At 37.5% G+C, this 26827-nt stretch overlaps 1 protein-coding gene across 1 annotated transcript; it reads right to left on the bottom strand.

Annotated features, from left to right (window-relative positions):
- Window positions 1-905: 905 nt before the first annotated feature.
- Window positions 906-26827, bottom strand: LOC308533259 (uncharacterized protein; the record flags this gene model as incomplete). The annotated part of the gene is made up of 13 exons (XM_081111095.1): window positions 906-1238; window positions 2112-2243; window positions 6794-6971; window positions 9160-9372; window positions 12147-12323; window positions 18518-18531; window positions 18638-18767; window positions 18929-18960; window positions 19066-19142; window positions 20831-20906; window positions 23162-23240; window positions 24255-24406; window positions 26710-26827. The coding sequence occupies 13 exons, from the start codon at window positions 26825-26827 to the stop codon at window positions 1222-1224; spliced, it is 1395 nt and encodes a 464-aa protein (XP_080967221.1). The 3' UTR covers window positions 906-1221.

Genomic DNA, 26827 nt, shown 5'->3' with positions numbered 1-26827 from the left:
TCACAGAAGGCAAAATTTAAACAAATCATGGGGATTTTGTAGATGACATTTGCATTAGGAAAGCTTTATCACCTAGATTTTCAGGATTTAATGTCTAAACACAAGGTATATGCTATATCAATACTTCAAATAGTTAATAAATTAAACAGCTTCATTAATAAAGTTAAGTCTCCTTTTTCTCAGTTTCTGGCCCATTCTCCATTTCTATTGCCATTAACTAGTATTGCCATAACATGTAGTATTGCCATTAACTACAATAAAAAAATTGTGCCTTTTTATAATGAATTAATGACTTAAATTTTATTTGTGCCTAGTATGCCCTGGATGTTCCTTCATAAGACTCAGTAATCCCATTTCTGGGTATATACAGAAATATTATTCAGCCATGAGAAAGAAGGAAATCCTGCCATTTGTAACAACATGGGTGGAACTTGAGGACACTATGCTAAGTGAGATACAAAGACACATACTGTATTATATCACTTACATGTGGAATAAAATTTTAAAAAGCCAAACTTGTAAAAACAGAAAATAAAATGGTAGTTACCAACAGCAAGGGTTGGGAGTGGGAGAAAAGGGAGAGATATTTAAGGATACAAACTTAAAGCTAGTAGATAAATAAGACCCAGAGGTCTAATGTATAGTATAGCAATTATAGACAACATCTTATTATAAATATCAAACTTACTAAGAGACTAGATCTTAATACTTCTCATCATAAAAAAGAAATGATCATTATGTGACATGATAGAGGGGCATCATAGTGCAATACATAAATGTATCAAATCAACATCTTGTGCACCTTAAATTTTAAAGAAAATTAACAATGATAACATTGTTTTAAATGTTTTCACCAGAACAAATTTTCATAAAATACATAGATTTTTTTTTCTCTTAAATGTTTTGCTACTCATAAAAATGTATCTACTCCCAGAGATTTCAGCTAGCATGCTATTTTTAGCCAAGTCAATCTTAACTTGAGGTGGCCATCCCAGATTGAGGTTCCATGCCTCCTGACACAAGACTGAATTCTCCCTCTGAGAAAAATTTTAACTAAGCACATGTTTCTCACGCAATGTGATCTGTCCCACTGCTCCATGGATTCATGACATGACATGGAAATATAACACTGGGCCTTGTCCATACAGCAAAACTCAAAAGGCTCATTTCTCTTTTCTCTGGTTGATACAATAGTATCATAGGGCTGTCAGAAAGAGACGTCTATTTCCTGTTGCTATCTGAAATAAAAAAGAAAGCACACCCAATAACTGATTTTCAAAAAGCACTTTTTTAAAGGTAACATGATCATTTATCTATTTCTCAAGATGGGTTTAAAAAATGTTTCAGACACAGTGGTCACTATATCAGTTTACCCAAAGGTGACTAGATTCTGATGCACAGGATTTGTCAGATATCATTCATAGAAGATAATACATTTAAGAGAGACAAAAATGATCGAACAGACTAAAACTAGAAACTAAAAATCCAAACCTCTTAGGCCTCAAACACTTTATTGATGCCTCATTTTCTATATCAGAGAAATGGAGGAGATTATTTTTGTTGTTGTTTAGACTTTGGCGAGAATTTGCTGTTATTTATAAAATATATTCGTAAGATATTTTGTAGGTAATAGTCCAATGGGATGTCATAATTTAATGCTACTGTCTTTTCAAGTCATTGTTCAGGAATGATAATTGAATTCAAGGTAAAGAAATAAATACATCTATAATAATAAAAGCGTAATATGCTAATTAGACCGGATGTCCTTTTGGACATCCTTCCTTCCAGACAAAGCCGCAGTGGGTGGGGGCCACAGCAGAGGCAGGAGAGGGCCCGGTCACAGTAGCGGCAGCAGCAGGTTGGGGCTGGGGCCAAGGCCCTTACATGAATTTCGTACATCAGGTCTCTAGTTTTTAAATATATTTATGTTTTGCAATATAAAGCCCAAGCATAAAAAAGGTAAGATAACAGCTTAAAAGCTAGTTCATGTGCTATAATGTAACCTATATTATAAAAATAACTTGGTGTTCTCCCCGAGGTGTTCACAAAGAACCAGTGCAGACAAACAAACAGAAAGAAGAAGAAAAACAAAAGACAAAACTGCTGCTTACTTGCCATTGAAGAAAGCGAGGAACCTCTGGCCTCAGATTCAGGTGGTATTTCTTGCTGGTGTTTTGACTCCTGGATCTTTTCCTCTTCTTGGCTGGGTGTTGCAGACATACCCATTGGGTTTTCTCTGCCAACTGAAATTAAGATTTTAAAAGAGATTATCCTTTTAAAATCACTTGTTTCTTCTCAGAAAACTCACCATGTGTTTAAACTATGCAAGTTTAAGTTTTGATATTGTTTCCATTTCAATGCCTAGTCAAATCCTTTTACTCTGTATTACACAGTTACCAGAAAATGACTTTTTACTCTTAGCAGCAGGCTGTGCGTGAATGGTATTCCGTTAAAATCTACTCACTGCTTTATAAATCAAAGCAATAATTTAACGTCACAGTATGAATCAAATGGCTTATTCGAGATATTTTTTATAGATTCTAACAGGAACTCCTTTGATAATCTGCTACTTTGCCTTCATCAAAAGGGTAAACTGACTAAAACGTCATTTAAACAATGCTTCATGTGGCTTTACTAAAATATGAGAATCAAAGAAATATACCTATACCTAGAAATGAAGAAAACATTGATTATTGTACTGTCTTTTATTTTGAAACAAGTTGTTTTGGTGTCTTGTTCAGGAATAGATATCCCCAACCTAGATGAATAATGACTCCACTTTTATAGTCCATGCTCATGAGTACTATTTGTATTTAGAACTTCAAAGTTTAAGTTTGTGTTTTATTCTTAGGGATTAGTCATAGTACAGCCATTTTTAAATTATAGTAATTCAAACTATGACTGTCAGAAAATAGAGGGATCATCAGCAACAACAAAAAAATTATACAGATGTCTGATTCTATATAATCAGAAATAATAGCAGCTATTTCTTGATACCACAATTGCAGTCAATAAGTAAAGATGATTCATAAAATATATGTTAGCATGAGAAGGCATAACCTCAGAGGTATGGCTAACAGGAATTAACAAAACTTAATCTTATGGAGTTATAACACTGCTGTCTGAAGACTGCCCATGATGATATCGTCATGTATAGCCTTAAAAGATTATAAGATAAAGATTCAGATAATAATACGCTTTTTAACACCAAACCCTGTAAAACATGTTTTTCCATATGGTTTATTTATAATGCAATGCTTAGATAGTAGAGATTGATGCTGGTAAAAAAAACAAAAAAAAACAACACAACAACAACAACAACTTTAAAACATTAAAAGGAAAATCAGGAAACAGGAAGTGTGTATGCTGAGGATAAATTAACTCGTGGAGAAGAAAGAAAAAGTAAAATTTAGGGTACATTTTATTATGACCCAATTAAGAGATCCATAATGCCCAGACTGGTGACTCAGTTAGTTGGAGTGTCGTCCCAAACACCAAAAGGGTTGCAGGTTCAAGCCTGGTCTAGGCATATATGGGAGGCTATCAATCCATGTTCCTCACATCGGTTTCTCTCTCTCTCTCTCTCTCTCTCTCTCTCTCTCTCTCTCTCTCTCTCTCTCTCTCTCTCTCTCATTTAAAATAAAAAGATTTTAAAAAGAGATCCATAATTAAGGATTTTCATTATCTATAATAATAAAAGCGTAATGTGCTAATTAGACCGGACGTCCTTCCGGATGAAGCCGGGGCTGTGAGGAAAGACTGGGTCCCGGGTGCCAGAGGGAAGCTCGTGCCAGCATCCAGGGGAAGGAAGGCCTACTCTTGCATGAATTTCGTGCATCGGGTCTCTAGTTTACTAATAATGTAGAAATCTAGGATCTACAAAGACAAGATAAACTTTCTTCTAGTCACTTCCATCAGCATAAATTGTAAGTCAATGAATAAGACATGCCTTGGACATGAATAGGGTATACAGCCCAGAAGGAGAACACGTAAAGAATGGTATATACTGGTGAGTGCTATAACAGACATATGCACAGAGTGCCAATGGAGCACAAAGGAGAAAAAGATTAATGTTCTGTCTAGAAATCAGAAACAAGCTCAGAAAGGGTTGCACAGTAGGGCAGCCAAAGCAAATGATGACATGGGAATAAGCATCTCTCATCTCTCTGCCTCCCAGCACTGGCTTCTCAAGATTCTACCTCATCCTCAAAAACAATGTCAACATTTTTTATAAATATAATAGTTGCTTTATAGTATGTTTAAAAAATATTCCCATCTATTGTTTTCAAGTGAGAGACACCTGCAATGACTACTATTCTAACTAAAACATCATTTAAATAATACTTCATGTGACTTTACTAAAGTATGAGAATCAAAGAAATATATCAATTTCTATTAACATTATAGAACTTTCATAAATGTTAATTTAACTAACACAAAATTCCATGATTATCTTCATGGATTGATCCAAATAGAAAGAGCTTGTTAGTCACAGGAATTTGTGTTTAATCATAAGGATAACTTGTGAGGTTAAAGCATACTTTGTCCAAAGTCAGGAAAGGGGAAGCTGTGTATAGCAGGACAAACAGACACCTCTAGGCAATTACCCACAGGATTAACGACTAATGCCAAAACTACACTATGTGTATTTATTTAAATCATTTATTTTTAAGCAAAAATCAGAAAATTGCTTTCATATATAAAAAATCGCAACCCATTTTTTGTTTAAAAATATACTTTTTAGTATATTTAGATAAAATGGTAGATAAATATATACAACACATACCTTCATAGAAAAAATCATGATAATCTATATATCAAAATAATGTTTTTACTGCTGGATAGATTACATGGGTATATTTTCAAATTTTTCCACAATTGCACGTATTTTTATAATAAAAATAATAAAGGAAAAAAAATTACATAAGCAGTTTACAGGTGCCTATCAACCAGTTTAATCAATATAAAATCAGCCCCAGCCCCATTTGCTCTAAGCTTTTAAAGTTTCATAATCACTGGAGATATTCAATTCTTTTTTTTTTAAAAAAAAATTATCAAATAATCAGAGTGCAGTCTCAAAAGACAATAAAAAAATAGTATGCCTACTTTTCAAAATCATATTGAAAAATGTAACCTGTACTTTGCAATGCCTGGCACAAAATAACTGCCCGTAATAGTTAGCTATTATCACTGAAAGAAGAACTTTCCCATACTCTTAACTGGCTTGGTCCCCAACAGCTCTGTGGAGCAGATAGAAAAGATGTTACTATTACCCCGGTTACACAGATACAGAAACCAAAGTTCTTTGATATTAATACAGCTGGTAAGTAGACAAGAAAACTCAGATCATCCATGCTCTATAACAGAACTACATTGTACAGCCTGTAAGAAAGAATTCTTTTGTTTCTAGTGGTTCTACTGGTACTAATGCCCTTGGTTGACCCTTTTATTATCTCTTTTAAGTATTGTCACAAATTTATTTTTTCTTCTACTCATCTTTTCTAATCATTGCTATCTCTTTTATTCCTCATCTTTGCTTCACCATCCTACCCTTTCCTTCGTATGAGTTTTGCTTTCTTCCTGTGCTCTTCCCACATGTGTGCTGTCGCCTGCTAGCTATTTCTCACTGCTTTTTCTTCTATTCCACCCTGCATCTTTCTGCTTTCTCTCTCGTCATCTGTTTCCCTCCAGAGCTGCTGAGACAGATGGCATACCCATTTTGTTGAGTAGGAGTGCCGCTCTGTGCCAGGCTGTGGAAACACAGAGCACAGAGGGAGTGGTGGTGTGGATGGCAGTGAGTTAAGGTGTACTAGCCCAATCATTTGCAAACTTTTAAAGATGGCAACTAAATGCTAAAAAGGAATTAATGCAGATAGCACAAAGAATAGGACCGGATAGACCACCATGTTAACATCAAGCTCTATTTTTTCTTATTTTAAACTATCTTCTGTAGATATAATATCACTATATACATATAGTGATATTATATAAATAGATATATACAGACTTTATATAAATATATATACAGACTTTGATAAGAAAAGAGAAGTTAAATAAGAGTCATACTGACTAAGAAAATCATCAGGATTTTGATTAAGCCCAAATACATGGGACTACAGCAGGGACAAATTAAACTACAAACTATATTTTGAAATAATTTAAGAACACAACAGAGTTGCCTCATTAACTGTGGTGTTCAAGCAAATACATCCTAAGTTTAAATTGTTTATGTAAAGATTTCAGATTCTTACTTCAATTTACTAGAGACCATAAACTTAGATACAAAAAGTCAGTTTAAAAATACTCAATTTCTGTCCTATCCTTAGACTTCTTTTTTTTCAAATTCTATTTTTAATTCAAATATCGTTTGTGTTGATCTTTTTCAATCTCCTTTCCTACTATTCATAAAATAGTCATAGCAATTAAGCTGAGAATGTTTCTAACAGCCCCATCCCCTCTCAGTGTATATGGAGATATCCTCAAATAAAATACAAGCACACACGCACACAGACACACACACACAGAGAGATGCACACACACACAAGTGCACACACCCAATTTAAAAAACTATAAAGGAGCCTGATGTAGCAAAATCTTCATACCAAACATTAAATAGCAGAATTTGAGGTATGTGGTCGTTATTATAGGTTTTTTGGTTTTTTTTTACTGCTTCTAAAATAGCAACCATAAAAAGCCTAACAGCAGAAATTTGCTGAGAAAAAAAATTATGAAAATATCAGTGTGTATAACTATCACAGAGCAAAAACAATGAAATATTTCAGAGTAAACGTACATTTGATGACTTGTGGATAGAAGAAAACATTCCCATTCTTGGTGTAAATAACTGGTTTCACCTGTCCATCTGACTGGAGTCCAACAAACAATCCTGGGCTCTTTGTAGATTCCAGGCTTATAGATGCATTTTCCAAGTTCTTCTTAATTTTAAAATGACAGTCAATATCTCCTGTACCCTGCAATCAACATAACATGATTTTGTAACTATGAGCAAACCCTGAAGGACAGAATTTTAAACCAGTCAGTTCACAAGAATATAATTTTGCTTCATTTTCAAATCCTCATGCCAAATCTAGAAACTGTTACATGAATTGCCCTATGCACTCGACCCTGTTCCATAAGATCCAGAAACAGAGACCATGTGAGTGGCTGAGGCAAGGTGCACACCTTGGACAGGAGAGCTCGGAATCACAGAGAAGCTATGTTCTATTTCAGTGTTGCCCATCTGTAGGAGAATAGAGAACAGTGAACTGTGAAGTTTTCCTTTTGGAAAATAATGTAATGATGAAAAGAGAGAAATTTTTGCCATAAAATTTATTTACATTTAAACATAAACTAATTTTCTGTGCTAGTCCACATTTTCTGGATTGAATTGCCACCGGTAAATCGAGTTCACGTAAATTGCTCAAAGACTATATAGCAAAAATTCAAGACTTAGAAGCCTAGAAGTCATCTATATATCAGATAATCAAAATCACCTCTCTCTTTTTTAATGCCATTTATAATTGAATATTAGAAAAGTCACTATGTTCACATTTTATGACCTTAAAGAGGTTTTCTTATAAGATTTAAGAGTCCCAGAAGAGAAAGGTTTGTATACTTTGTGGATGTTGGTGATATGAAGGAAAAGCTACTTCCTGATGTTCCTTCTCTAAGGTGACTGCATATTATGAAATTTTACTCTCAACTAGTCTGGCCATGATAATTACAATGTTACCTGTTGGTTTTCTTAATTGATTTTTTTTTTTTTTTAGAGAGAGAGAGAGAGAGAGAAATATTGCTTTCCACTTACTTATGCATGCATTGGTTGATTATTGTATGTGCCCTGACTGGGAATCAAACCCAAAACCTTGGCATATCTGGATGACACTCTAACCAACTGAGCCACCCAGCCAGGGCCTGTTACCTGTTTTTATCTCAATTAGTCCACTTACCAGTTTAAAGACCATAAGCCTGACACTGTTTCTCAAGCATGACTTCCTCTTCTGTGAAATGGGATATAGCCCACTTTACAACCCTCCGGTGAGTCAATCAAGGATGCTAATTAAATTTGTGTGTGCACGTGCTTTCCTCTTTTGCCCTGTGAACATCAGTACAGACTCACCAGTCCACTCAAGACAGGGAGCCAGAGAACCCTGAACGATCTAAGCCAGTGATGGCGAACCCTTTGAGCTCAGCGTGTCAGCATTTTGAACAACCCTAACTTAACTCTGGTGCTGTGTCACATATAGAAATTTTTTGATATTTGCAACCATAGTAAAACAAAGACTTATATTTTTGATATTTATTTTATATATTTAAATGCCATTTAACAAAGAAAAATCAACCAAAAAAACGAGTTTGCGTGTCATCTCTGACACGGGTGTCATAGGTTTGCCATCACTGATCTAAGCCTTCCCTCTTCCCACCTTCAGAAACTCATGCAAACTCTCCCACACAGCCAGAGCCACACTGGTAAGGGGAAAGGGGAGTGGGGGCATCTCTTAGTTTATCCGAAAAAGAGTTTAAACTGTTTCAAACAAGAACAGATACACAGAGCATTAATCAGTAAGTTAAATGTATAATCCTTTTGCTGCTCAATCTATAGGAAAATTACAAATCTATAAAAGATGTTATGTTAGTTGCCTCCCACATCCCCTCCTAAGGTGTTAAAGAAGAGCCCTTAATACTTGGAATTTAAAATTACTTCCTTATTCAAAGTACAGGGTTTCCATTGGTGGAAATTCAGGCACCAAAAGCAGCAGCTAGGAAATATTGTTGAACTAAGACTTTCTAGTACCTTGGTTCTCAAAGTGTGGTTTGCAAAACAGCTGGTTGTTATTAGAAATGCAGGCACACAATCCCACTGCAGTCTAAGATAGAATCTGCTTTCTAACACAATTCCCAGGTGATTTGTACACACATGTTTCAGAAATAGTGTCTCTCAAGGGTCCGGATTCCACTCCAATCATACCAAGCATTCATACCAATCATACCCACTCATTAAAAACACTAGCTAAGGGAGACCACCATATATAACACCCAATTTCCAGATTGTTCATAGATTAAAACTAAAAAAGGAATTATTAAGAAATTGCTATTCTCATATCTATTATTGGCAAATGTCTTAAACGTTTGCTGAGAAAAATAAGAGCAGATGCTTACTGTTCCATCACAATGGCCATCTTTAATCCTCAGATACATCCGTGCATTTTTCACACTTTCAAACATGCAAATCCCAGCGCTGATTTTATGCACTTTCCAGTAGGATTTTTCAGACTGGTTTCCCACTCCAGTGCAGCTGCCATCCGGCTGGAGACACAGGGCTTGGCACAGGCTTGTGGCAAGCAGAACCACAGCACTGTTGAGGAACACACCCTTCAGAGCAACAAATAGAACAGAAAAGCAATAAATAACAAGCTCAAGTATTGCTAGAGGAATATGGCAATAGAGGCCACTCTCTTACAGAAGTTGCAGTGATCAGGATCTTACCAGAAGCTTGGTGATTAAAAATGAGCAAAAAATGCCCAGCTAGCATGCTCAGTGGTTGAGCGCCAACCTATGAACCTGGACGTCACGGTTCGATTCCCGGTCAGGCACGTGCCTGGGTTGTGGGCTCAGTCCCTAGTGTGGGGAGTGCAGGAGGCAGCCGATCAATGATTCTCTCTCATCACTGGTGTTTCTATTTCTCTCCCTCTCTCTTTCTCTGTGAAATCAATAAAAATATTTTTTAAATGAGCAAAAGAAAATAATAAATAGCTTAATTGCAATGCAAAACTGAACAAAAATAAAGGAGGTTATCTGGTAGACTCCTGCTTCACCTGAATCATTATTTATTGAGAGTGTGAAGGTAAGCATCAGATGCTACAGAGATTTTAAAAAGATACAAAACATATATATATCACATAGAAACAGACAACAGTGTAGTGATAGCCAGAGGGAAGGGGGTGGGCGATAGGTGGCGGTGAGCAAAGGGGTGGGGGAGTGTGCAGATGATGTTTTGTTGAGTTGTATACTTGAAACCTGTATGGTTTTGTGAACCAATGTCACCCCAATAAATTCAATTTTTAAAAAAGATACAAAACACAAACACTTCTCTTAATAAATTTATAGTCACTATTAAAAATAGTTTTAATACTAATATAAAGCAGAATATTCTGCTAGCCAAGTACCTGAATTATGAAATGCATTGTATGCATATTAGTTAAATGTATGCATGTAAGAATACATAAATGAATAAAAGAAAAGAGATATTAAATATATAAGATATGTTTAAGAAAATTTTATGCAATCAACAGCTTAAGAGGAATAAATAGTTCCTTAAAGTTAATTAGAAATACACTAACACTGTAGAAAAATGGATAAAATACATAAACACATAAGTCACAAAAGACAAAACACAAATGGTGTATAAACATAAAGAAAGGTACCCACACTAGTAATTAAAAAATAAATAAAGCTAAAATTACATGTTTATTCCCCCTAGAAAATTGTCAGGTATTATTTTTTAAGGACCATACTCAACATTTGAGTCGATGAAATGGATACTTTCCTACAATGCCGATGGGAGTTAGGTAGTAAAGAATTTAATATTACATAGAGAGGTCTGTGGCCTTCAGAGAGTTTTACTATCTAAAGCCTTAATGTAATACCTGATAGGAGTGTTTTTGTTTGTTTGAGGGTCTTGGGTCAACCATATAATATAAATGTGATTTAGGGTAGGAACTTTGAGTCACAAGATGCCAGTTGACCTCCGAGAGGCAGGAGACTGAAATCACCCACATGTACTCCCTATATGTTGGAACCCAAGTAAAGGCACAGGTGAGCTTGCTCCCTGGTTGGCAATATTCCATACAGACTATCACATATTAATGCTGAGAAAGTATCACTGTCCTGACTCCATGGGAAGAGGACAATGTCTGCTACTTTTCCTAGACTCTGCCCTCTGTGTCTATTCCGTTAGCTAATTTTCATCTGTTATCCTTCCCTGCAAAAAAACCTTAACCATGAGTATAACAGAGTTCATGGAGTTCTGAGTTGTTTTAGTGATCTCAAAGACTCCTGAACTCTAAAGTTTGTATCAGCAGTGAGGTGGTATATGAACTGTTCTCTCTAACTTCAGAGTTGACTTAAGTTTCTCAGGATTAAAAATTGGTACATTTCTGAAAGAAAATTTGGCAGTATGTTTCTAGAGTCTTAAAGATTTTGTATTCTGATCCTTATGTTCAGTTTCAAATTATCTAAGTTAAAAAAAATAATGGAAAAGAAAAAAGAACATAATAAAATATGTGGTCAAAGATTTGTCAAAGTATATGTTGCAGTAATATATGTAGAGATGTAAAATGAAAAGACAAAGATTAAAGGTACAATGATAAACAAATATATATGTATGTATATATTCCTTATGTTTAAATATTATGCAACCATTAAAATCTTGTTTTGAAAAATGATAATGTGATAAAATGTTTATTTTATAAGTATAAACAGTTTGGAAGAGAAGCTGACCTTGATTTGATTCATGAACCATCATTGACTAGCCATGCTATACTAGTCAAGATTCTTAACTTCCTGAAATGTTTTTCTCCCCATTTAAAAAACAAATAACAATATCTGTCAATATTTTCATGATGGTTAAATTTAGTCTTGTATGTAATGGAGGTCTCAATAAAGTGCCTCCAATAAAGGCACAAAATACACAGTCTTATAACAGATAGACATTATATTAATATGATGATAATATTTTTAAAATAAGGTCACAAACATATACTATAAAGGAAGAAGCACAAGTATTATGAAATCACTACATGTATATACCACACTCAAAGGGTGCAAACATTCTAATTGTCAGAAAAATTAAATATATACATTTGTTTAAGTCCCAAATGTAAGATTTTCTAACTTTTATTAAGAATCCCCACATCCATAGTTTTAACCTCCAATTGATATGGGATGTTACTCCCATTGGTTTGTTGCTGCTGTTATGATCCCTCTGGCCTTTCAGTCTGGGTAAATAAAAGGCAATAGGCATCAATGCCACCTCGTGGGAAGATATCTGATTACTCCATATGACTCCATTCAAGAGCTTTCCTTAACAGAGCAAGAGAAAGTAGGTGTTCAGCAATATAAACTTTAATGACTTTCCTCCATTTTACCTTGACAAAAACAACAAATTCTTTGGAAAGGCCTGCATAGCCTGTTGATGATTCATCAGCTATTTTGCCATGGGAGTCAAAGATAACGGTGTGCCCAGGAACCTGTGCTGACTCAAGAAGTGCACAGCGGTTGGGCTGATAACGCACCCGTAGCTCAGTGGAGGCTCCACCACTAGCCTAAAAGAAAAGGGGGAATCCTTTGCATTAACAATAGAGAGTAAATTTAAAATGTGTTGACATTATATGCCTGTAGAAGTCTACTCCACTCTATAGCACTCTTGAACTATTTATATAATCTCATATCTTTGTAATTCAATAGTTTTGGTTCCCCAGCATCATTCCCAGTGTCTTTACCCAAGAACTTTCTTTTTCTCTTGATTCTCAGAACCTATGGTAGACTATTGGGTAACAATAAAAATAATTCCATAGCAGGATAATTTAATGAGATGTTAATATGTATTTCATCATTGTTTATTTTTTACTTCTTCATTTGCATCTTCCTAACTCAAGAGAGACTATCTGGGACCAAAAGCTGAAATGAATACACATGTATTACTAGGTTTTACTTTCAAAAAACTAAACATATCAAGGAGGTTATGCTATAGAGAGACATTCCTGGTTTGGGGGTACTGTTTGAGGGTTTACTTTATCTCCCCTCAGTACCCTAGAAAGCATTTGGGCCTGAAAAGAAAAGAGCCTTGGGTGCCTCTTGAATGGCTTGACCCATGACACTAGGGCTATAAGCTAAGTTCCCGTGTGTAGGTATGGTAGATTAGCAACAGACCTAATTACCTTCAAGAAACTATCTTGTTTGATAAATACATTACCAGCAACCAGTGTAGCCCTAAGCTAAGAGGGCTGTCCAGACATTCTGAGACCCCATTCCATGTGAAATCTTGTGTGTAGCGATATGATTCTCATAATAACTAAGCTGGAATATCTCATCAACCTAGGAGCTTTGAGATAGAGTTAATTTGATTTTAGAAAAATAAAGCAGTAGAACATTTGTTAAACTCAATTTAATTGAGTAGATTCCATATCCACTACATTCATATTTATTAAGCACTTACTATGACCAGGACCTGTACTGGGCAGAATGTGCTATGAAGTATATAGTACAGAAGGCACCTTGCTAAACCTGGAGCAGAGGGGAAAAGACTTCATGGAGGAAGTTTGACTAATTAACCACTTAGCCTAAATTTCAGTCACACAAATTACATAAGATTTTTTCAATAATTATTAATTACCCTTAAATAACATGCTGTGAATTCAAAATCATCATGTAATATTGCATAACATTACTAGAAGCCCGGTGCACGAATTTGTGCATGGGTGGGATCCAGCCAGGCAGCTGGGGGGAGGGGCTGTGGGAGCTTGGCCGGCCCTGCCCGCATCGGGCTGGTTGGCCAGCCGCAGTGCGCATCATAGTGACTGGTCGTTCCAGTTGCTTGGCTTTTATATATGTAAACTAGCAGCCTGGTGCATGAAATTCGTGCATGGAGGGGGGTGGCTCCCTCAGCCCAGCCTGCATCCACTCCAATCGGGGACCCCTCGGGGGATGTCCGACCACCGGTTTAGGCCCAATATCTGTGGGATCAGGCCTAAACCGGCAGTTGGACACCCCTCTAACAATCTGGGACTGCTGGCTCCTAACCACTCACCTGCCTGCCTGCCTGATCACCCCTAACTGCCTTTGCCTGCCTACCTGATTGCCCCTAACTGCCCTCCCCTGCCGGCCTGATCTCACCCCAACTCCTCTCCCCTGCTGGCCTGATCTCGCCCCTAACTGCTCTCCCCTGCCGGCCTGATCTCGCCCCTAACTGCTCTCCCCTGCCAGCCTGATTGCCCCTAACTGCCTCTGCCTGCCTGATCACCCCTAACTGCCCTCCCCTGCCGGCCTGATCTCACTCCCAACTACCCTCCCCTGCAGGCCTTATCTTGCCCCCAACTGCCTTCCTCTGCCGGCCAATTTGGTTCTGATTGGTCAGTTTCTATGTCAGTCAGCGTCAAAAGCTCCACCTCCTGGCAGCCTTTGGTTCCTCACAGTTGACCCAGATTTGATTCTGACTGATCAGTTTCTATGCCATTCAGCATCTCTGGACCTATCAATTGGGCCTGATCAGAAATGCGGAGCTGATAAGCAGCCCAGGTGGAGGCCTGGAGAGAAAAGGAGGTGCAGCTATTGGCCAGGCTGGGAGAGAAAGAGAGGCAAGCTCTGATCAACAGCTGCCATAGAGGCTATGGATCAGACCCTGCCACTCTCTCTGCAGGCTTCTCTCCGGGCCTGATCCTCAGCCCCGTAGGCAGTCAGTGCTGGGTCAAGGTGCCCGCAGTGGCCCCAGTCAGTGCTGGGTCACCAGGGCAACCCAGCACTGACTTCTGGTCTGGTTGAGCCTTTGGTTGTTATTACCCTGGCTCTTTATTATATAGATATGAGGAAGCTGTCACGTGAGAGCTGGAGTCCGATGGCCTGTGTTCAATTCCTGTTTTCCCACTTACTAGCTCTGTGACTTTAGGCAGCTCACTTAATCCTCCTATACTTCAGGTTCCTCTTCTGTTAAATTGGCATAATAATGGATTCTCTCATATGGTAGATGTAAAGACTAAAATTTATAACACCTATTAAGCACATAAGACAGTATATGACAATAATATCTCACTTTTCAAAATACATAATATGCACGGATTTTTAAAGATAGCTTTCTATATTTGTGCATTTCAAGCACAAACTAAGCAATACAAAGCATAATTACATGAAATTATTGGATTCTGTTTCCTAATAATAGTAACACTGAAAGGGTCTTTGACAAGTTAGATTGTCTCCTTTGGGAGGTTTACCAAAATTTTGAATGTTATCAGAGAAGTGGTCTACTTTTGGGTTTTGGTCTAAATTCTAATTGTAGACATTTAGGAGCATGTATGCATTAGAATCTCAAAAATTAGTGAGACAAAACAGAATGAAGAAAGTGGAAGTAAAAACCAAAGGAAATACAATTTGATAATCTTATAAAAGTACCTTATGCAAAAATATGTTATATATAAATACAATACTATTGATATATGACAAAAAGAAAAATTACTACCTACCATTCCAGTGACAAAGCCATTGTTAACAGCAAGAGAAAGATGCCTTATTTCATGACTTTGGAATATGCATATATTTCCTTTGTTGAAAATAACATCAAAGAGACCTGGAAAACATTTTAAGTATAGCAATTAATTCATAGTTTTAAGGATTTTTTCTTATTTAATTATACATTGAAATCTCCTAATAATATCTCTCAGTTATATTTTTGTTAATTAGTGAAAAGGTAGAATGCCAGTGGCCTTTGATTATCTATATCTTGCTTGGCAATTTGGTGGAATGTTCATGGAAAATCTTTAATGCCTTCCCATGCTAATTGGTAAACTCCTGAGACAAGCCTTCCTCGCCCCCCAGCCCCCAAAAATAACCACTGGTGGTCCCAGGAAGATAAATAATGCTAGTGTAAAAAAACCCTTACCCTTCTATAAATCTCAGAGATTTGGGGTAAAATAAAATTATGCATTACCAAAGTAATTACATATGATTTGGGCATTAATGACTGGTTCATATGATTGTGATGACAAAGATTCTTTCATCATGTATTTGATGGTTTTTAGTTCTCAATGTACTTTTATATACCTTTTATCTTAAAATTTAAGCTTTTGAGGCATAAATTTTTGTCTACTCTGTGCACAGCTATATAGCAGCACTTAGAAGAGTTCCTAGAACATAGTGAGTGCTCAAGAAATATCCTTTAGATATATTAGTTAACTTAGGTCCCCATTAGCCTATAAATACAAAACTACACACACTCGCACTCACAGAGTTAATCCCCATTTGGCAAGTGAGGAAACTGAGATACAGAGAGGTAAGGGACTTTCCCAAGACCCCTACGTAGTCATAGAATAGAAATGGAACCAGGACTTCAAGTCTTAGTCCAACATTCTTTGCATTACCAATAATCCTTCCTTTAGGACTTAGAGCCAACAAATTTTCAGGAATCCACTCTTGTAACAACAATAAATGAAGGCCATTTTTGCTTTTACAAACAGCTGGTTCTCAATGATGAGTCAAACAAGCCAGATATAAAAGAATATGCATTGTTTGTTTTATTAAATAAAGCACAAAAACAGACAGAACTATCCCAGGGTCTTAGGAGGCAAGGTAATGGTTACCTTTGGGGGGAGAGTGACTAGAAAGAGGCACGAGATTGTTTCTGGAGTGCTGGTTATGTTCTATTTCTTGATCTGGGTTCCAGTTACATAGGCATGTTCAGTTTGTAAAAATTCATATTAAAATATGTGTATTTTTTTTGCATATGGATATTATTGAAAGGGTTCAGAGTATGCCACCCCAAAAGTATGCCCTTATGGCACAAAGATTATTTTGAGCTGAAGGCAACTGAGAAAAGAAAAGACACAGTATGAACTCCTTGTCCCCCACTCTATCAGCCTAAAAGCAGAACATAGATTTATTTTGTGAAGGTATCTCCCAACCCCACTTCCCCAACAAGAACGGGATAACAGTCTTATGACTGGAGACACGTGGCACTGAGAAAGAGATGACACAAGTCTCACTAATTAGCTCTCACCTCGCATTAGCTTCCCCAGATACATCCTTCCCGGAGTTGGCAGCCCCTAGGACCTCAAAGACCTTTTCCTTTGTCTTGTCACTTCTCTATAAAATTATTGTTCTTTTTAAAATGCTATGTAAGCCCCAAGTTTTAACCATCCCTTTGAGTTCAACCCCCTTCTTTTAGTTCATCACTAAGTTCTCTCCCATAACATGATTTTAAAATAGGTGATTTCTTGAACCATGACTTATTTCATTTCCTAATGAGTTGCTGAGGTTTGTCTGTGTGGTGTGTATGTGCATATAAATATTTATACATAATATAAAATAATGTATCTAATATAAAATATGCAATGTACATCATATAATATCTATAAAATGGTTTCATGGTTACAAAGTTAGATTTTCTAAAATAAAGTAATCTGCCAGGCTGGTGTCAACTTATGAACCAGGAGGTCAAGGTTCAATTCCCCATCAGGGCACATGCCTGGGTTGTGCGCTCAATCCCCACTAGGGGGCATGCAGGAGGCAGCCAATCAATGATTCTCATCACTGATGTTTCAATCTCTCTCCCTCTCCCTCTCTGAAATCAGTAAGAATACATTTTAAAAATAAAAATAAAATAAACCAATCTTTCCTTCTTCACCACTGTCAATATAGCCCATTTTGTATTAACTCAAAACTTTGAGCTTAGGCAACATATAACAAATGAAGCAGAATTATGGTAGTTATTGTGTGATTTAGGTTCCCTAAATCCTAATTTTTAACATGGAATTATTTATATATTTGCTTTACTTATTCACCTTATATGTGTATATTCATCTAGAGTTAACAAGAGCAATGAATGAATTCTATCTTTATATATTTTTAAATATATTTTTATTGGTTTCAGAGAGGAAGGGAGAGGGAGAGAGAGACTCAGACATCAATGATGCGAGAGAATCATTGATTCGCTGCCTCTTGCACGCCCCCTACTGAGGAGCGAGCCTGCAACCCGGGCATGTGCCCTTGACGGAATCAAACCTGGGACCCTTCAGTCCTCAGGCTGCCACTGACCCAAACCAACTAGGGCTACCTTTATATTTTCATTTCAATTAATTCATTGGCAAAAGTTTTTAGTTAAGAATCAGGTCTGATGAAGAGATTAATTCTACTATTCCAAATTTTAAAAGGATTTCACTGTATATTGAAATTCTCTTATATTAATTTAAAGTTATATTTCCAAAAGTGAAGGACTTGCATATTAGTTCAAAAAATCACTCCAAATGGAAGGCTTTCTGCCTAATTAAGCTCTAACTTATTTTTGTCTACTTAATAAAATTCATCTTAATGGCTAAACATTAAGGATCTTCATAAAATTAAATCATGTTGATGCATATTTCTAGGTAATCCTGGACATTATAAGGTGTGGGATGTTATTAAATTTTGTCTTCCTCATTACATTTTGAATCTCTGGAATTCAGAATACTGTCTTAGTTATTTCTGTGGCCGTCAAATTATTTAACATTATGTTTTGAACAGGATAGGCACTCAGTATTGAGTAGAACCAACTTAATTCCTTAAATGGCCACACTGTGTAAGAGCTACACTGTGGCTTTCTATGAACAATTATAATGTTAATTGCCTACATTTTAATCTTCAATTTAGTAATATCAAATATGATTTTCATGGTGTAATGTTCTGGTCAATGACATTTTCTGCCCAGATTTAAAGCCTGTCATCTATTGATCATTTGTATTAATGCAGATAGTGAATTATTTAAATGACCCAATACTGGTATAAAGACATCTGAAAAAGAAGAAGCAAAACTGTAAATTAAACTAGGTCTAGAAATCTGCCTTTTTCCAGCTCCCAAAACTGCCACAGCACCACATGCTTTGCCCAGTGATTTTACCATATTTATCTGTCTTCTCTCCAACTGCATCAACTATGCCATCTGGATGGAGACGGACAAACCCTCCAGTAAGCTTGTTGTAGAATTGAAGAGTATTTCCCTTCATAAACTTCCAGCTTTCTGCAGCCCACTAAATACGAAAAAAAAAAAATATCAATATGAAAGACAAAGAGAAGAACATTACTAAGAAACACCCCTTACTAAACATTATGTACTGTTTTCTTTTAACACATCAATTAGCTATTTGAACACTCTACCAAATAATTTTTAAAGCCAAAAGTAAAATCTTACTGTTTCCTTTCTATTACGTTCTAGCTTCTGCCCTGAGGATATAAAGGAAAGAAAGGGCCATTAATTTCAGCAGTGCCATGCCTTCCTCAATCATCATAGAATAGAGCTCTTCAAGAAATGGTGTACATGACACTCACTTGCAGAGATGATATTGTTATCCCTGGCATAGAGTTCTCTGACAATTTTACCATCATCTTCCCCTTGATCCAGCCATCTGTGGAAAGAAAGTGTACTTAGTATATTCTGGCTTTATATTTACACTAACCGTGGGCAATTATCTAGCCCAGTCAGAAATAATGGATAATGGACATTAAAAAAAGCCATAGGTATCCAGTTGGTAAAAGCAGAGTAAAAAATGGAAAAGGAAATGCTTAAAATGACTGAGAGTACAGGTGAAGTAGGAGAAGCTACTAGCAGGTAAGGATGAAATATGTTTCTCCTAATTCACAGGTGCATTATTCAATCAGTCTGTCTAGGTCATACATTTTACATCCACTGGACCAATTATTTTATCCTGTTCTCTGGCCACCAATTAGAGTACAAACCGTATCAGTTATTTTATAAATGGCTGTTATTGGTTCCACGGGAAAAGAGACAGGAAAATGTCGAAAGAAAGAGCAAATCTATCATCACTATTGGGAAAATAACCCAAAAATCAAGGCCTGATGACAGTGGGTCAGCATATCATCCTATATAATAAAAGGCTAATATGCAAATAGAATGAACGGCATAACAACCAGAACAACCGAACAACTGGTTGCTGTGACATGTGCTGACCACCAGGGGGCATGTGCAGAACATGGCAGGTGTTGGCCATGGCAAGATGGCGGAGCAGGTGAACAGGGGCGCCAGACCAAGCCAGGGCACTGGTTACTGTCATTGCGGCAAGCCTCTGGTGGTTACTGAAAATTCTTTGCTTCCATGCACCACAGTCCCGCCCGGCACTCGCATCTGCTGCCAGTGCTGGCCCCCCTTGCACCCGCTGCCAGCTCTGGAGCTGCCACTCACACCCACTGCCAGCGCCGACCCCGCTCGCACCCACTGCCAGCGCCAACCCCGCTTGCACCCACTGCCAGCGCCAACCCCGCTTGCACCCGCTGCCAGTGCAGGCCCCGCTTGCACCCACTGCCGGTGCCTGGCACCAGTCCCAATCACTTGGTGCCATCAGCGAATGCAAACGGCAGCTGCTGGCCCTGATCTCCCCTGAGGGCTTCTCCACCTCCTCCTGCTCCTGAGGGGCGATCAGGGCAGCAGCCGCTGCTCACACCCACTGACAGCACCGGCCCCACTTACACCCACTGCTGGTGCCAGCCCCAATCACTCCGTGCTGTCAGCAGGTGCGAGCCAGGGCCAGCACAGTCAGCGTGTGGGAGTGGCAGCAGTGGGAGCAGGGCTGCCAGAAGACAGGGGACCAGAGGCCATGGTGGGAGGGGTCAGGAGGGGGCGTGGAGAATGGGCCGAGACCTACCCCTGTGCCTACCACAGCCTTGCAGCCCATAGTTCCTTTCAAGGTGCACGAATCCGTGCACTGGGTCCCTAGTTTTTGTATAAAAAGCCACATACGACATTTATTTTATACATCTATTTTTTAACCTAATTTGGGATCTAATCCAATGGGAATAAGTTTTCTTAACGGACTTTCATTCTCCTTATTAGAGAGAAATTATATTTTTAAAATCTATCTTAATTTCCCAAGAAATATTTAAATTTATATCATCAGGAATAATGATAAACATAATGGATATCTTTCTAAATAGAAGAAATAGTACCTAAAATTAATGTTCCAAAAAGTTACCCAGCAAAGCACTATTAACCAGGAATAATTGAATAAATTATCCATTTCTCTAGAACTTGGAACTAATGTGAAATGAATTTAGTCAATGTAAAAGCACATCTACAAACCTGTGGCAGAAGAAGACATATTCATGATTGGTTTTGGGATCACTGATTACAACATCATCAAGAAACCAGCCATTTCCTATACACAAATTAAAAAACAAAAAAAACAAACATGGTGTGAGTATGTATGGTTCAGGTTTTACGTGAAGTTTTGAGAAAGAGGTTCTAGTTTCCAGACATATATAAAGGCTTTGGGAACCTTTAAGCTTTCATACTTCAAATAAAGCAAGACATAAGAGAAGCTTGAAAAAGCATTTGAAACTATTTCTTACACATGTAACAAAAACACAGTATATTTCAAGGCCTCGTGTTTTGTTACCTACTTCAATATGTTTTTCCTAACAGTTAAAAATAGTACAATTCTGCAATTGCTCTTGATTTCATAAACTGCATTTATAATCCTGGACCTGGCATCTCCCAAAGAGTATATATCTGAGCTATTTCCAAAATATGTCTGTGGACTAAAAGGGGCCACATGCTAACCTGGCTAGCTCAGGGAGGGCCTGTGTGGTGGCCTTGCAAACTCAGAGACCTAAAGTAACCATAACAGATGGGCTGAAATTAAAACTTTTTAACTAAAAGCAAATCATGGCTCTTAGTCATGTCCTAGACTGACATCTTCCCTGACAAAGGTCAATCATTACCTTAACTGAGCCTGTCTATTGTCTTTCTGCATCTATAACATATCTTTGGAATGTCAAAGTAATTTTCCTTTCTCCAGACCCCTCAAAGCATAGGTACTGCTCTGCAAAGCTCACAAATACCCTTCATTAACTGTCAACCGTTAACTATCCTGTACCCACCTATTGTAAAAGAAGCATGTGTCTATCATTTTACTTTTTATCCAATCCCAGAGGCTTCCCCACTTTGCTTCCTCCCATCTCCCTAATCTATCACCAATGGATTTCATGTAACCCACATACATTTCATCTTTGGATTGTAATGTATAAAATCAGGGGCAAAACTGACATTTTCCGGAGCATTCTCTCAATTTGTTGAGATTTTGCTTCCTGGCCATTGTCAACAGTTTGGCTCAAATAAACTCACAAAAAATTCTTCACAGGTTTGAATGATTCTTACATCGACAAAACTCTCAGCAAAGTGGGAATAGAGAGATCATATCTCAACATAATAAAGGCCATGTATGAAAAACCTACAGCCAACATCATACTCCATGGGCCAAAACCAATATGTTTCCCTGAAAGACAGGAACATCACCCTTACTCAACATAGTACTGGCAGTCTTAGTCACAGCCATCAGACAAGAAGAAAAAATAACAGGCATACAAACTGAAAGGAGGAAGTAAAACTGTCTCTATCTGTAGATGGCATGATTTTGTACATAGAAAACCCTAAAGACGCCACCATGTGGGCTCTTCTTCCTGTCTCTCCTGCTCTGGGGTTGGGATCCCAGAGTGGAGCTGAGGCCCCGCACTCGCAAGGGGAGGGACCTTTGCAGCAGATGTCACAGGGGCTGAGGGCTGCCACAGCTTTTCGAGGGGTGCTGCCCCTCTCGGAGACTCCCCTCCTCTTACTAATCTCTACATGGTTTCTGCAGCGGTCCTTATGTATAACATGTCTAGGCAGCTGCACTTCACCTGGTTTTTCAAGTTGATCGTGAAGTATTTTAGCTGTAAATCTGGTCCCTGGCTGGGAGGAAGGAACCTCAGTCTCCAGCTATGCTGCAGACATTCTGGAGACTCTGAGAACTTTGTTCTTAACATTTTGAAAATTATACATTGATACTTTTAAGAAAAAGTTTATTTTTTTTATCATTTTTGTGGTATATGCACAGTAATACTCTTGCCTTTTGTTAAAGGATTTTGTTTATCTTATATGGTTATTTCATACACTAGAAGAAAATTACTTCATTGGGAAGAAGTGGGTCACCTCTCAGCACTGATGGGAAAACTGAGGAAGAAGCAGACACAAATGGCAGCAGAAAATACAGCTGAGGCCTTGCTGCCAGGACAGGCTCCCTAACGTGCCACTCTTGGCTCTAGAGCTCGTGCTTCATGGACTGTCACTGCTGCTGTACCCACCAGGAGCATGCTGAGATGTCCCCACTGCCATAGCATTTAATCCAAAACTCCCCCAATATTTACGCGTCACATTTCCTAGCATTCTAGGCAGAACAGCTACTTAGTCAAGCCTATCTTATTTCAATGAAAAATATATCTACTTTAAATTTAAAGAATATCTGTGGACACTATTTTAATTTCAGACAGTCAATACTTAAACATCAGCCTATTAAAAGTTTTCTATAATTATTCTCTAAATTTGTACAGAGTTTCATATGAGTATAACGGAAGCAGACCTATGGAAGATTCTTACCTGGGCCAAGCCCATCGTGTCCTATGACAATTTTGTATAAATCCCCAAGGTGCACAGCTTCTAGGAAGAAGGTGTCAGTCTACAACAAATCAAACAAGTATAGTTAGATCTAGACTATGAGTCTGATTTCTAACAAGAGTATAAATTTAGATATAGTAAAAATTGTGAAAAGAATTAGGTTCATTCAGTAAATATTCAAATATGTTTAAAGTAAAACAATAATATTAACTTATAGAACGTGATAAACAATTTTCTGATATACCCAACTCCTTTTCACTACCAATTTTTCATTACAAAAGCATACATTGGGTCTCCCTACAAACATATTTTTCAAAGCACGTTGAGATTGGTCAGAAAGGCGGAGGTGCGGACCGGGCTGGTCCGACATCCACCTGTGCTGTTTTTCTAATCAGGAGGGAGAGCGTCTCTGTGGAGGCCACCGTGAGGAGCAAGGGGTCCCAGCACCACACCAGACCCCCAAACCCAGAGTCCCAGAGTTGGGAAGAGAAGCCCCTATGTCTATTGGCTGTAAAAAGTCACTAGCTGTTCTCTGGGATTCTTTCCCTCTTTTGTCTCTTTGCTGCACTAGAACTTACTTCAGGATCACTGAGCCTCTGTCTCACTGAAAACCTATCCAATGATGTTTGGTTTTGCCTACATTTTAACACTTGCCTGAAGTGAAACACCGCATTGCCACTGAACAGTCTGCTAGTTCTTTGTCAGGGTGATATTTCTCAATAAATATTCACAGCACAATTTCCTGAGATAACAACATGAGGTTTAGCAGTAAACTGACTCATACTCGTGCATTCTCTCCTTTGTCATCTGAGAGAGACGTGATTGATCATACAGGTATCAATATGAAAGGGTTGCTGGGTCAAGAACTGAAGTTTTGTTAGACATACGAGACATTTTTTCCGTAAACAACTTGATTGAGAACCAAATTGTTCAAGATGGGAGACATCTGAGAACTGAGGTTTGACTACATACTTAACACTACTGAACTGTGCACTTGCAATAGTGAAGCTGGTACATTTTATGTGTTCTTACCAGAATTTTTTTTAAACCACACAAAGGACTTTTCATCACTTACTTGTCCTCTTAAAAAAGTGATGGAGCTCTTCGATCGAAATAGTTGTCTGGATCCTGTATCTCCCTTTTTCCCATAGATTGATATGTAGACGTTTGCTACTGTCCCAGCATTCCAAAGCTCACCCGTTGCCACATGCACTTCATATACTGTCACTGATAACAAAAGAAAAATGAGCTTCTTATGCCAAGCATTACTTTTATGACAGAAAAATTATAATACATATACATATATATGATCAAGAGTTCCAGTTTCAGGTAAGATAGAGTGACACACTCCACCCAGTCTCTCCCACTGAATACAGCTATAAAATCTTGACAGAATGCATGGAACAGCTATATGAAGACTTTGAAAATAAAGAGTAGCACGGAGATTGGCGAAGAAGACCAGTATTTAAAGTACCAAGATGTGGCAGTGATTTTACCATTTTTTTTTTTCTTTTTCACTCTCTGTTATCTCCCACCTGGTAGCAGAGACTTACAGGCAGAAACTGCCACAGGAACCATTGCTGGGGTAGGAAAATCTGAACTGTAATTAACAACTGTTGGAGGCTCATTGCTGACAAGTCTGAGTGTTTAAAACTCCAGGGGCACCCAGTCATACTTTTGTGAGTTTTGTCTCCAGGAGCTCAACTAGATTCTGACAGTAAACATCAGAGAAAAATTTCCTCCTGTTTCTTTCCTTAGGAAGAGGAGAAAGGGGAGCAATCTGACATATACCAGAACATTCTGTTCTTAATAAGGATTGTCCTCAGGAGAAATGAGTTATTTATTATAATGTGTTCATTACAATTTAAAACAAATTTAAAAAATACCTTGCACAGCCTGAGAGAGCCCACTTTTTCCCTGGTTTTCTTAGCAACCCTTATTGTCTTCAGGAAAATAATTCCATAATTGAAACATATTTTTCAGGTTAACCAGGCAAACACTTTTAGACTTCCTTTTACCTTAAATGACAAATACTATTCTACTTCTTTATAGACTCAAAAGTATACAATATAGGGGGGGGGGGAAAGACGCTGATTCAACCTTTCCTTACTGTATGTATAATGACATCATTTCATACACAGCACCAATCTCTGCTAGAATTTTGGGCAAAAATATGGCTGTCAGCCATCATTTGCTATATCTACCACTGACCTAGATAACTAAAGGCCTACCAGATTTATAAATAGCACATGAGATGATATAGATAGCACATGAGAGATACCACTTCAGAAGTTTCTCCAAGCCAAGAGGAAAAACTAAAAATAATTAAAACAATTTTTTTTCATTAATCAACCATTGTACCAAGTACTATAGGGAAGACAATGGAAATCATTAAGTATTTATAGAATATGCCTTCTTTTGATCAGAATTATACAATTAAAATGAAACAAAGAAGCAAAAAGTAACCTCTGCATCATTACTAACAGTGGATAGGAACAGGGAACCTAGCAAATACCTCTTAGGGAAGAGAATGGGCTGATGAGAAAGAATGTTGAGAAGAATACTTAGGAGTGATGAGAACAGTGCTCATACATAGCCTTCACTTTGTAGCAACTGGAACTATTCATATCACTTCAAAAATATTTTAACTTCAGCAACATAACAGTTTAATGCACCTTATTTAAAAACCACAAAGGAATCATCAGTATCTGCAAATGTTTTACCAACCTATGTTCCCTAAAAACGATACCCGAGTTATGTACCTAAGCATAACATTAGATCTATGGCATTGTGTAGCTCTTGCTAATCTTCACATAATATTCATCATCATTTCTTTCTTTAGAAAACTAAGATATCATATTTTTAGCAGAAAATATTCTAGATTGGAGAAAAATCTGTGTGTTTTTTTTCAATTTCCCATTTAATAATTCTCATTTACCCTTTTCCTATTCTTTTCTAAAGTAGAGACCAGCAGACACAACAGCAAATAGCTGCCATAGACAATCACCCTGAATCCTTGTGGCAGTCGAGCTGTGATAGTCTAACCCTGAGCAGAGCCTACTTCTCAGCCACATATACACAAGGCTTGAACACACCTTTGCCTTTGATCAAATGCTTACAAAGTCATTGAGCAGTTCTGTTTTCATTTCCTAATCAAATAGATAAATTTTCAAAAATAAGGCAGAGCCTGGTGGGAAAAGCATACATTGAGTTGCATGTCTTAGTCCTGGAATAAATTCATTGGACATTCAATTTCTCATGACCCTCTCACAATTCATTTTCTTGTTTTGATTAAGAGGCATTTCAGCTGACCTTCCTACAAGGTTAACTGTTGAGAAGAAACCTATTTCTGACTGCCAGTATATGAAACAACTAAAAAATATACCACCAGCAGAGATAAGAAATTAGCAATTCCTTATTCATTCATTCATTTATTCATTTACTCAATATGGATCTATCAAGTCCCCTGTCCTTCAGTAGTTAGGGAAACAAGTGTTTTTTTGTGCTACTTGGAGTTGTATTTTTCCTACCTGGAAGAGTGGGTAGTCCTCTGTTTAAAACAGGAAATTCTCGACAGATTTCCCCATCCTCTTGATCTCGTGCCAACCATCGTTGTACAGGTATATAAAACTTTTTTCCAGAATTCAT

The sequence above is a fragment of the Myotis nattereri genome (assembly GCF_964212035.1).
Source record: "Myotis nattereri genome assembly, chromosome: 17".
Lineage (NCBI taxonomy): Eukaryota > Metazoa > Chordata > Mammalia > Chiroptera > Vespertilionidae > Myotis > Myotis nattereri.
The sequence above is the reverse complement of the archived record's forward strand: the minus strand, read 5'-3'. Positions and strand labels throughout refer to the sequence as shown.